We start from the raw sequence: 13,114 nt of genomic DNA, 5'->3' as shown, positions 1-13,114 counted from the left end.
GGCAGGTTGGCAGGTCAAGATTTCTTACTCACATTTTACAGATGAAATGAAGGTTCAAGAAGGCTAAGTGGCTCGCCCAGTGGTTGACATTTCATTGAGTGCTCACTGTGCCGGGTCCAGTACTGAGCTAAGGAAGCATTTGTTGACATCATCTCATTTTAGCTCACAGCTGTTGAGAGAGAGACTATTATCTCCATTTAACAATCGAGAAAAAAACACCTGCCTTGGAGAGGTGACCTTAACTAAAGTCAAATCTTTTTAAATAGCAGAGGAAAAACTCAGACCCAGTGAATCACACACGGGAAAGTGTTCTGAGTGACTAACGTGCTCTTGTGGTGCGTGATGTACCAGGGAGACAATATCACACGAAGGAGAGAACACACTCAGAGAAGTTCACTTCTGCCACCCTGTAGGCAGGTGTGCGTGTCATGGAACCGAGGTATGAAAGTAGATGGTGGCATTGAGCCCAGCACATTGGAGGTGCTCAAGGAACAGTTGGTGAACCAAGTTTTCAAAATTTCATTCTGCTAAACGAGGAGGACACCTGCAAAATGATTTCAACTGGGCCTTTATTTGGAGTGAGAGGTAGCTAATCTTGCTTGGAAGTCCAGAGATTATGGGAGACAACCAATGGGGAGAGGGGAGGGGAACAATTTAGAGGCTTAGCTAGATTAGACGTACCGTGTGAGCCAAAACTCACCACTGTCTTAAACTCTAACACCAAAGCCATTAGGACAGACACGATGGCCAGATTACCCACTTAGTTCCTCTGTATCACTGGTAGTTCTGTGGTTTGTTTAAGAGGAGCTGTAGGTTATTTACAAATTAAGTTCCCTCTAGTCAGCTAATAACCTGCATGGAAATAAGGACCATGCTTCCTGTCTTTGGGATTTCTTTAAACATATAAACCAAGTTAGAATATAATATTTCTTAATGTAAAAAATCTTTATTGCTATTTCAGCTTAAATGGTGATCAAAAATATTTATTCTTGCCTTAACTCATAGCTTCATAGAGTGTTATGGAATGTGGTTTCATTTGTTATCTTCCCCTACAACAAGAAAAAGCAGAAAAATCCTAAAGGTGCTTTTGGTTAAGAAACTAATTTCACATACAAGTTAGAGAAAATTACAGTTTCATGCTAAAAAGTACTTATAAAATAACAGGTACTCCATTTTAAAACAAAGCCATGAAAAAGATTCCATTTTATTTTATTTATTATTGTTATTTATTATTATTTTTTTTACAAACAATAGATTTGCTGCAACATGCTCTGGCTCATATTATTGAATTAAAAAATTTAACACATTTCAAAAATATCAAAAATACACTATAATGAGTCTTAGGACTACAATATGACAATGATTGCACAAAACCATAAGATATGAACTCACTGTCTGGATGACATCCACTGGCGACAGTGAGAGAAAACCCTACAGCTTCTGAGAGATGTGCGTGAAATTTCGAAGGAGCTTATGTGTGATTGAATGATCATCAAATGAGGGAAACAGAGCAGGATTTACTGTAGCTGCTTTTCTCAACCCAGGAAGTGCTTACCCAACTATGGGGCAAAAGTCACTAACTGGAGAGAAAGATTAACTTGCCATTGGGGGAGTCTGAAAGTCCTCACCCAGGGGGAAGTAAAAAGTGACACAAGACAGTTCTATAGTGATGCTGAGGACATCACTGAATGGCTTGGAGACTATTTAATAGTTGGTACATTTATCAATAACAGCCAAGTGCTCCCTTATGGAGGTCTCTTCATTAGTAATTATTGAGTAGATAGAGAAGGTGAGCCTGTGGCTTCCAAGTACCTGCTTTTGCTGAAAGCCTACATGGAAAGAAGGGCATCATTTGATATTCGGTAGATCAGCCAAACCTCACTGGCTCCATCTCCTAGAAAATAGCACCCAATGATCACCAAGCTGCTTGTGTTGGCTCTTCTATACACCAGGAAAATGAATTCATCAACTTATTGCACACATACACTCTACAGTAGTATAATAAAGCCCTCTCTTGTAATGAGGAGTGGTAATTCAATGACTCTATGGCAGCACGGTAGATGTATGACATACTAGCATTCAAATTTTCAAATGCATTTTCAATCCATTTGGATAAAAATAAAAATACCATGGCTGCCAAGACTTGTGTATTTTTCTTTCTTCCATGGGACTCCTGGACTGCTCCCATTAAGCAGGAGTGATGTTCTTTCAGAAATTCTCTTAAACGTCTCTATTAAATGGGAGGTACTCACAAGGACCTGAGAATCATGCAGAGGCTGGGATCTCTGGGCTAGAGATCAACGGGCCTCTGCCCACCTGGGGAACACATCTCTGGGTGAAGTCCTGGGAAGTAGATCACATTCACCTGGAGACAGATTACTGGCTTTCACCACCTGACAACCTAATCAGATCACACAATAACTGTAAATGACTTCATAGGTCAAAAGAGTTCTGTGTATTTTTGGTGATGGGCTATGGCCTTTTCATCCCCTGTTTTAACAAAGAGCAATTATAGAGGGAAATGAATCAAAGGAAGTTACAAAAAAGAGTAGTCAGTTTTGGTGTAGCCTATATTAAAGGTTTTCATACAACCTAACATTTCCTGAACATAAATCTACCACATAAAAGAACATCTGGAACTTTAGGGTCCTTCTGACTAAAAAGTAAATACATTTACTTTTAGTAAAGTCATTTCATAACTGGGTTTTGTGGTGGTTCCAGTTAGTAGGGTGGGAAGCTAAGACAAGAAAAGGTTCACAGATAAAGGATTATACTATACTATTGAAGTGGTATATTCCCAAAATAATTTCCAACACTGTCATCTTGGGTTTTTTCCGTCATTTTCATTCCCCCCCCTAATTTTTCTATTAAAAAATAAGGCGGCAACATACTACTGTTCCCATCTTTCTTACAGCACCTGAACTTTGCATGAACCACTATGTTCCCCACTTCAAATCAAGACCTGAGTTCTAAAATTTTGCAGTAGCTAACCAGTAGTTTGACACAGAAAAGCTGTGTTCCTGGTAATTTGGGGACTCAAATTCAGATCCTTGATGGGTTGAACACTAGACAGCCATTGGTATGGAACCCCCCCAAGAGTGTACCCCACTGACACACGCACATGGGTACGGGGCCTCTAAGATGAGGATACATAACCATTTGTGGAGTGGTCATCTGGTTTTCTACCACTGCTTTAACAAAACTTCCCTCCGCCCAAAAAAAAAAAAAAAAAAAAAAAGACAAATATATGTATAGATTAACCTTATCTTTAACATTTTGTTTCTCATGAAACAAATTAAAAATGGTTCCACTCTATTTTCTTTTTAATTGTGAAAGTATTTAAAAATTCAAAGCACATTCCCCACTGGGTAACATTAAGCAATGTCAAAACTTCGCAGGAATAAAGAGGAATTAATTTTCCTAAGTAAATCTTCTAAAAGAAAAGGCAACAGAACAGAATTATGGAAGGAACTGCATTTTGCAAGGGTTACATGGAATGTGCAAAAAAAATCAGTAAACCAGGTTTTCTGTAAGCTTAGGATTTTCTCAATTAAGTCTTTCAGAAATTGAGCCCAATACTGTGAAACCATGTGAGATGGATAAGCATTTTCAGAAGAAGACTCTGTTAAACATTAAGAGGTGAACCCTCAACTCACTCCTGATGTTTTAGAAAACCATCTCTCTGCTCTACAGTAAGAGAAGGAACCTGCCTAACCCGGAAGCTCCATCCATCCACCTGTGCTCGTTCGGCCTCAGTCTGTTCAGAGTCATCTATAACTCAAGGTTACTTGCATGTAAGCAGCAGCAGCCTTGGCCCTACGTGCTAGGAGGCTGACTGCCACCTCCATCACATGTTATGGAAAGAGGCCAATCCCCAAATGCCTCTCTTGTGACCTGCTGGGAGGTTCCTAGCAGGTGCCACATTTGTCAAGGAGTTATTCTTTTTGTGATTTGGGGGGAAGTAGTCTTAGTCCTCACTCCTTCCCTACCTTCATCCCCCAAAGAAGGTCCTACTCCCCTGTGTCTCAGGAACGTTCACAGCCTGACATCCAACAGTTAAATCAATTTCCCAGGGCCCCTCCTAGAACCTCCTAGAACCCTCACAGCCGGCGCCAACACCCGACGATCATCCTGCCTGTGGAGAAAGGCGCTGGGCTGCCTCTAAGAAGACTGGCTCGAGCGCAGATTCAAAAATAAAAAGTTCACAGTCAATGAAAAGTGCTCTCACTACATCACATACATAAATGATCTGTTTGATTGGTTCTACATTTCCAATAAACATCATTTTGATAGGCTGTATTCTCGTAGAGAAGAAGGAAAAGCCATGTGACTAGTCACGTTGCATCCCGTCAGGTTGAGATATAAGGTGATTTCTCTGTCACAGAGATCCAACAGCAGCAATCAGTAAAGGGAATCAATCTTCAGTTATTTCCTCCACAGAAATAGTCCCTTTCCTGCCCAGGCAGGCAAATTCTCAAAATCATCCTAGGAGAGAAAGGGTTAATGGCAGGTGGTAGGACTGGTACAGGGCAATGCCTGCCTGCTCCCCAGTAGCCCTGGGGATCCCAATGCAGGTTAAATGTGAAACTGAACACTGATGGTGTTTACTAGCTTACCCAGAGCAAGACCCTGACAGCTCTCACCATGTCTGGCTCCGAGTTCTACCCCCCTCTCATCTGTGGTTTAGAAATGCAGAGGCAGAGTGCCCCTGGTAGGGTGCCCTACCCCACACCTCACAGCCTTCCCAGCGCCATGGCCCCCAGGGGAGTACTACAGCGCCGTGTCAAACTCCTCTGCGAGCTCGGTCCGACCCTCTTCGCTGGAATCAGGCTCAGGCCTGCTTTCCTGGTGGTGTTTCATTTGTTCCTTCACTTCTTCTTCGAGGTCACGAGGTACAACGAACTGGTCCTCCGGCTCCAGCTGAGCGGGGGCAGCAAAATAGCCAGTTTTCTTCCTGGGTGCTTCTGTGGCCACTTCGATGAGGTTCAGACTATCTTCCAGGGGCACAATCGAGCCATTGGAGAGCTTCTTTCCGTAGAGACAGGAAGTGGAGGGAGACTTCTGTAACTCCGTCTTGTCTTTGTTCACTGGCAGAAGGATGCCACTATTCACACTGTTCTGTCTTCGGATCCCAAAAACTAACCCTCTAGCACGTTCCTCGAGGCACGGGATAGGAAAATTCTCTCTAAGAGTGAGAGAGTTCTCAAGCTGCCTGCCCCTACAGCAGTGGATATCTACTTCTACTTCCACCTTGCTGCCATTTGTCATGACCCCTTCAACGGGCTGGTCGTCATCACTGTCCAGGCCGTTGTCGGACTGGTTACTGGAGAAAGTCGCACAGGATGGCTGGCGCTGAAACACCCCTGATGTGGGCGTTGGGTGGAGGCTGCAGCGCCTCTCTGGCCTTGAAAGCAAGGCAGCATCCAGGCCAACAGTGTTATGCTCGTCAGAGGCAGTGGATCCCACCTCACTGCTCACCTCTGAAGTGGACATCTCGCTGCTGAACTCAGAGGCAATACCACTACTGGAGGAAGGAGTGGTTGGCTTGGGCGGGTCCTTGATGGCGGCAGTTGAAGCAAATCCCACAGGACCTGGGAGGGTGAGCCCATTCATTTCACAAGTGCAGCCTTCCTCGCCAACGTTCAAATAAACCACCATCGCACCCACATTGTCCTGACAACCATAGCTCTGCGCTAATGTGCACAGCTTCTTGGCAGCCGCTAATGGGTCTTGTACATGGCATACTGCGTTGACTGCTTCTGTGTATGACAAGTGTTCCCACAATGCTTTGTTTCCCAGAATCAGCAACTCATCCTGAATGGTAAGTGGAGTGGAAGATATGTGGGGCTTGGGGAGGATCCAAGGGTAGAGGTATGTACAGCCCAGCAGCCGGGTACAGCAGGTTACCCCATTCACTTTGTTGTCCTAGAGACAAGCAGAATGCAAACTCTGAGAAACAAGCAACAATGACACCGAATTTTATATCTCTCTAGATCACAATGCTTAGGGCTCTACAATAAAACAGAATTGACATGTTATGTGGTTTTTCCTAGGATCTGTGTAATTTTAAGTGGACTTACGAAAAATAAATGTGTAGAATTCTAAAAGGACAAAATATCAAATGGGTATTATTCTGCAAATAGTTCAGAGGACTGAGTTAAAACCAATTAAAATTAAGTGGCTAAAAGGCACCTCCGTCTCAAAAGATATTTGCTCTAACATGAAGTATAGGCCTCAGCATGTTCTTAAATAGAGAAACATCTGTTAGAAAAACAATAGGCAAAACTATCAATTCCCCATCACTAGTATTCTTGGAGGGGCCAAAACTCAGATGGGTCACTAAATATGACTTCTCATTTAAAGGCAGAGTTGGGACTGAAGATACTGAATGGCTAAGAGAATTTTTATAGCTAAAGCACCGAATAATGCCTAAAGTCTGAAATCTGTGGCATGATTTACCTACTCTGTAATGGTTGTACCAAGAACGATGTAATTCTAAACTCAGAGGAAAAGGAATAACCCTGGTTGCGGGCTGGGAATGTTTATCTGCCAGATGCTTCATATTGATTTCTTCTCAAGATAAAACCAAACAAAACTGCTAAAGCCCTCAATATACTAATTTCACAGTTGCAGTCATTCTTTGGGTGAAAATCCTGCCTCATTTATCAGAATTTGTCACAAGCTCTCGAAATTTATAATCTTATTTTCCTTACCTGTAAAATGAAAATAAAAGCACTTCTTTCATGGGGGTTATTGTGAAGCTTAAACAAAACAGTGAAAGTACAATGCTTAGCAAATAACAAGAAAACAATAAATGTCTGTAGTTATAAAAATGTTTCCTACTTGTCCAGGACTCCCTAAGAAAAATCTGAACATTATCTAAATTCTGTAATAGACTAATCAAGCAAAAAGTTATCTTTTATCTTTCATTTATTTTGACTGAAAGACTCTCCTAAGACCAAATTTCCCGAATCTCCACAGCATCAACCACATTATAATGATACTTTTTTTGGTTTTGTGCTTCCTTGGATGGAATCTTTTATAGTCCTTATTACAGAATTCTGACAGAACAGACAGCCTAGAAGTGGACCCACACATATAGTCGACTGATCTTTGACAAAGGAGCCAAGGGAATTCAGTGAAGAAAGGACAGTCTATTTCAAAACATGGTGCTGGGTCAACTGGACATTCACATGCCAAACATGGTGCTGGGTCAACTGGACACTCACATGCCAAAAAAGAAAAAATACCTAGACATGGAGCAGCTTACACCTTTCACAAAAATTAATCCAAAATAAAACACAGACCTAAATGTAAACTTCTAGAAGATAACACAGAAGAAAATCTAAGTGACTTTGGGTTTGGCAATGAGTTTTTAGATACAACACCAAAAGCATGACCCATGAAAGAAGAAAATTGATAAGCGGGACTTCATTAAACTAAAAACTTCTGCTCTGCAAAAGACAGTTAAAAGAATGAAAGACTGGGAGAAAATATTTGCAAAACATTTTGGATAAGGACTTGTATCCAAAATACACAAAGAACTCAACAATAAAGAAACAAACAATCCAATTAAAAATGGGCAAAAGATCTGAACAAAATTCTGCTTTGCAGTAAACAATGTCCACATGTAACTGCTAAAGTCTTTTTGAAAGCAAAAAATGTTATGCTAACTTCTGAAAAGGGAGAAAAGTTATAGAGATACTGATGCTTCTTTATTAAAAAAAACAATACCAGAGTATACTAAGCCATATACAATATAAAAAGGAAAAATACTGTGAAACTTTTCATTTCAGAACAGGGATGTCAAACTATAAAACTTTTTTCTTCTGTTTGGAATAACAAACCAGATGAAAATTAACCAAGGAGGACATTTACATTTATTTTACATGCTATATATGTCTCAAGGACCACAAATTAGGATTTTTCATTTCTAATTAATTTGCTTTTTCTTTCTGCTAGTCATTAGCTGCTCATTAGATTTTCTTTTATTACTATTTTCAGGATTGGATACAATTTACAGGGCTTGATAGGAAGAAAATGGACATTCACTGTTCTATGCAGAACAGCATTCATTAGATTCGGGGAGCGGAAGTGACCGGTGGAGAGCAAGATTCACCTCTGTTATGATGGCTTTTTGGTCCTTCACCCTCTGAGCCTCCTCTGGGTCCTGTTCCAGGCTGAACACTTTAGACAGGGGCAGTGGCTTCCCACTTCGGCACAGGACTGCTTGGCACGTGCCAACGTTGGCCACGGTCAAGCTAAAGCTACTTGTTGGATCGGCAGTGTCAGGGCGGATATAACAAAGGAGAGCAGAAGAGCCCAGCTTCTGGCCAGCCATTCCTAATTTCCTGTTGAGAAAGAAAAGAAAATGAAAACATGGCAGCTAGTTTTAGAAGAAAGCAGCGGTCCTTCCTGTCCATGACTCCCTCGTTTTTTGCCGTGTGACTGAAGCCGCTTCACCCTCCTCCATCTGAGGGCAGCCTCTTGATGTGGGTGATGATGGTGAAGACAGCCTTGCCTTCTACTCTTAGCTGAGAAATTTTACCAAAAGGGTCCGGGTAGAGGAGACAAGGTGCGGCTTTCTCTGTTGCTTCTGCTTGTCTGATCATAGACTACAATGACCTAATTCGGTGGCTTCCAACGGTAGCAAATCAGAAACACCTGAAGGGCTTGTTAAAGACAACACTGGGCCCACCCCCAGAGTTTCTGATTCAGTGGGTAAGGGGCTGGCCCAATAATCTACATTCCAATAAGCTTCTGGTGATGCTGAGGCTGCTAGTCCTAGAACAACACTTTGTGAACCACTTACTTAGGCTGTAAGTTCCCTGAAGGAAGGCCCATAATTTTCCTTGTATTTCTCCCATACACATGGCATCCATCCCCCTCAGCGCTTGGTACACAATGCTAAGTACAGAGCACATGCTATCAGAAAGATCTGGATTCAAATTCCAGCTCTGCCATTTACGGGCTATAGATCCTCAGCAAGTTGATGCTCCGAGAAATTTTTCTGATTAAAATACCCACCTCCACGGCTTGTTTTGAAAATTAAAGATACAGTATGAAAAATGCTTGGTACAGTGCCCAGCTCTTGGGAAGTGCTTCATAAACTGAGTTTCCTTTCCCACACCCTTTAGTTTGCCAAGTCCCTAGGCTCAATTCTATTACTGAAAAATAGAATCCTTTCCCAACATCTTTGTGTTATAATGACAGATAAAACCACCTTGGGCTCCAGGTTGTTCCGTTTCAACCTTGGTTATACGAAGGTACACCCTCTCAGTTGTATGTACCCTTTATGCAGCCCACCTGACGTGCAAGATGCTCTATTAGCCACTAAGAGATTTTCAACAGTTTGGTTTATAGGGTTTTTGCCCTTAAGTGGCTTAGACTTCAGTGAGGAGATTACTTGGTAAATCCCCAATAATAAGTATTTTAAACACAAGAATCTGATGAGTGCTTAACCTTTTGTAGGTCTCTTATAAAGGATTACCACCTTCCTTCCCCGAAATGCGCATACACACACACAACCTTTTGCGCATGATTTCTGGGCTTTCCAGCTTCTCAGAAGCCTTCGGTTTCAACAGAGAAAACAGATGCCTCCACAGGCTCTTCGAAGAGCCAAAGTCCCCACATTCCATGCTGATGGAGAGAATGGTCACAGAACAAAGAGCAAGATCTCACCTTGCCCCTGTACTTATAACTGAGTACTTATACTTATACAGTACTTATAACTGAGACCCTGACCTTCTGGCTTAGTGAGATTTATTTTCCAAAAGCAGGGCCGAGTTAGGAATTATTCAACCCACCTGCTTACCTGTGAGATACCAAGAAGGTGTGAGCCATGAAAACTGTGTCATTTGTTGACTGCTGTACCTCTTCCAAAAGCACATCTGCCATGGTACACTGGAGTAGGCGAGGGAGCTCCTCATTTCGGTCCCCATCAAACATGCCATACACAGCTCCCACGCCCTCTGCAAAGTTATCCACAGCTAGAGCAGATATACATAGCCTATCACAGAAACAGGAGAAAGACAAACAACGAAGAAAGTTAGTGGTAAAGCATTCTTCTCCAGGGAGGTTTCTTTAAAAAAGTAAGTATTGATTGAGGGTGGAGAAGAATAGTAGTAAATCCTAATCTACACATGAAAAAAAGTGTTACAGAAGATAAGTAAGCAGCATCTTAAAGAGTTGATGCCATAAGAAAAGGGGGAATTCAGCCACATTCAGGAGCAGTACATATTAGCTCTGCAATGCTGTGGAAGGCTGGGAAAATTAGATGTTTTCTCTTCGTAGTGATTAAGGACTAGTATCAACACCCTTCAGCCAAACACTCCCCCAGGTGCACAACACACCTGTGGTTGCATAAGTTGAGTTTATTATGCCTTGCAACAAGAGAAAGCACACCATGGGACTCTGAGGTATATAAGAGGGTATTGGAAAAACTCTAGTACAGGATTTGTGTCTGCCTGGGTCATTTTGGGGAAGATCTAACAAAGTGGGGGATCATACTAGATTGGGTGCTGTCAGAAAGCAGGGCTATTCTATGGTTGCGTACCTCAATAAATCTTATCTACAGGGAAAGAAGATTAGCATGGGGACAAAGCTGTGATTGATAAAGAAAGCAGCAGTCACCCATCTTAGTCATGAGATGGGGTGTGGGTGTTTTGTGGACTGCACGTTCATTTTGTTTTGTCTTACTGGATCATGGTCTCAGAGGAATCTTATCTGATGTTGGCATTCTGTGATTTGTTTATGTCCAACAGGAGAACAACATGGCCTAGCTTTCAGCACCAGATCCTTTCCCAGATGTCAGGGGAACTTTCTCAGTCTCCATGGCCATGATACTCACTTGTTTCTCTGCCCTGCCATCTCAGCCAGTCCATGGCTCCAGAAGGTTGATGTAACCGTAGAATCAGTGGTTGGCAAAGGTTTCTGATCAATTTTCAGGGTGGTGATATGGCTGTGGGAAGTGGAGGAAGGGAAGTTTAAACCGTATATGCTTCTGTACTTTACAGAAGCTATCCCAACAATAATTTACATTTTTATAAAATAATCTGTTGACAGACCAAGACTAATTTCCAGAGAGACCAAAGAAAGTAGTATGCTAACCCACTAGCCAAGAAGAGAGAGAGGGCTTCCCTGGTGGCACAGTGGTTGAGAGCTCGCCTGCCGATATAGGGGACACGGGTTCGTGCCCCGGTCTGGGAAGATCCCATATGCCGCGGAGCGGCTGGGCCCGTGAGCCATGGCCGCTGAGCCTGCGCGTCTGGAGCCTGTGCTCCGCAACAGGGGAAAGACCTGCTCACTGCTGTGGGAGAGACCACAGCAGTGAGAGGCCCGCGTTATCGCAAAAAAAAAAAAAGAAGAGAGAGAAAGGAAAGGGGTGGGAGGAAGAAATAGGGGCCAATTTTGTTATAATCGATGCCGTTCATTTCAATGAAAAACTAAGCACAACAAAGATTTCTAAGTTTCAACTGTCTACTTATTTTAAGTATTTTGATACAGTGAAGTCTTGGTACAATGAATGAGCTTGCATTGTCTTAGATGTAATGTAATGCGATCTGTGCCACCTAAATTACCTATGCCTGCTGTATAATCACACCCACTCAGGATGGCTGTTCTCTTGCTCTCTGTATGACCCTGCCCAACCAGTGCCTGCCTCACCCACACCCTACTCGCCTGATTGACCTTCCCTCTGAATCACAGAGCCTGATCGGTAAATGCCTGCATACCTACCTCCCCACCCCCACGTCACTCGGCCCCAGCTAGTGACTGTTCTCATCTTTAGATCAGAACTCTCTCTACTATGAGAGTTTTTCAAAGGGCTGGCAAGGGGGCGTGCCTCTGCTCGTTTCCCAGGTAACTGATGAGCCAACCTCCCTCTATAACTGGTAACCTCCCTCTCCCCCAGTAGTAAAGACACTACCATGTCCTGCCCACCAGATGCTGCACACAGTGGGGTGTTGCTCCGGGACCTTGCTTCAGACATGTAAGATCCTCCTACCCGTTAAAACATGATGTCTCTGTTGCTGACTCTGGGCTCTTTCTTTGGTCTCGAGGTTGGCCAAGTACAGGGCTTGCAGGCCTGTGGGGTGCAGCCCCACACCTGCCCTGTAAAGATACTGGGGTACGGCTGAGCAGTACCCACGATGTTGAGTTCGAATATCTATGGGCTGACTGCTGGACAGAACACCCATCGAAAACTGACTCAAAGAAGAGAACTGAGGGGCTTTATGATCTAATTCATTCTACTCCTTTAATGAACTGAGGTCTCCACAGTCCTTAAGAAGAACCACACAAGGCTGGTGGGAGTTACAGCACATGTGGATTCAACTTCGTAAGTCTTCCTACCTAAATGTGTCTAGCGTCTTGTGTTCCAGAACCAGATTTGTATTTCCAGTTAGGTCCAGGTCTTGTAAAGTAGCAGGCAGAGACTCTGGAATCAGGATTTCGGTCAAGTCGTTGCAACTTAGGTCTACAAACTGAGAGGAAAACACAGAGATTAAGTTAATTCTTAACTCCCTAAGGGTCAATGTCCTACTATATCCTCAAAGGGAATTTAATTTCTTCCCAGAAGTCAATTAAATATACTGTGATCCCAAACCGCCACTTTCCTCTTCCTTAGAAGAGAACTGTCTCAGTCACACGCCTCCCATCACCCCCAGACACCATTCCAGCACACAGAAGTACCTGTATCTGAGGCAACTGCAGTATTTCCGGGAAAATGCTAATGTGGTTGGAGTGCGCCACCAGAGTGTGCAGCCTTTTGCAGTTTGCGATGGTCGTGGGGATGGTTTTAAGCTTGTTGCCACTTAGGTTCAGTTCCTCCAATTGCTCCAATTTATTTAGTTTGCTGTAAAGGAAACACCAAAATACCATACTGCACCCGAATGAGCAGCTGCCAAACAAGTTCCACAGCTGCCAGAGTACAGAGGTGACCGACCTGCTGCCCAATGACCAGCCAGAATGAAACAGCCATGAGGGTGGACAAACACTCTCGCCGAGCCTCAGCCGCATCTCCCTCCCTCTCAGTGCATTTCAAGGGCTGAACCCTCCTTGCGCTTCTCCTGCAGCTGCTGGATCTTTAGGGCATGAACATCTTCCTATTATCTGA

General features: G+C 43.2%; 1 protein-coding gene across 3 annotated transcripts in view; it reads right to left on the bottom strand.

Moving 5' to 3' along the window:
- Positions 1-1,009: 1,009 nt before the first annotated feature.
- PHLPP2 (PH domain and leucine rich repeat protein phosphatase 2) overlaps positions 1,010-13,114 on the bottom strand; it is a 73,019-nt gene continuing 60,914 nt past the window's right edge. For all 3 annotated transcript variants that reach the window (XM_067721260.1, XM_067721261.1, XM_067721262.1), the window contains 6 exons: positions 12,691-12,853; positions 12,352-12,482; positions 10,850-10,960; positions 9,815-10,009; positions 8,120-8,351; positions 1,010-5,925 (listed from right to left, as the gene is read on the bottom strand). In XM_067721260.1, coding sequence (XP_067577361.1) covers positions 4,771-5,925; positions 8,120-8,351; positions 9,815-10,009; positions 10,850-10,960; positions 12,352-12,482; positions 12,691-12,853 — 1,987 coding nt within the window. In that variant the 3' untranslated portion in view covers positions 1,010-4,770. The remainder of the gene's footprint in view (positions 5,926-8,119; positions 8,352-9,814; positions 10,010-10,849; positions 10,961-12,351; positions 12,483-12,690; positions 12,854-13,114) is intronic.

The sequence above is a fragment of the Pseudorca crassidens genome, chromosome 20, assembly GCF_039906515.1.
Source record: "Pseudorca crassidens isolate mPseCra1 chromosome 20, mPseCra1.hap1, whole genome shotgun sequence".
Classification (NCBI taxonomy): domain Eukaryota; kingdom Metazoa; phylum Chordata; class Mammalia; order Artiodactyla; family Delphinidae; genus Pseudorca; species Pseudorca crassidens.
The sequence above is the reverse complement of the archived record's forward strand: the minus strand, read 5'-3'. Positions and strand labels throughout refer to the sequence as shown.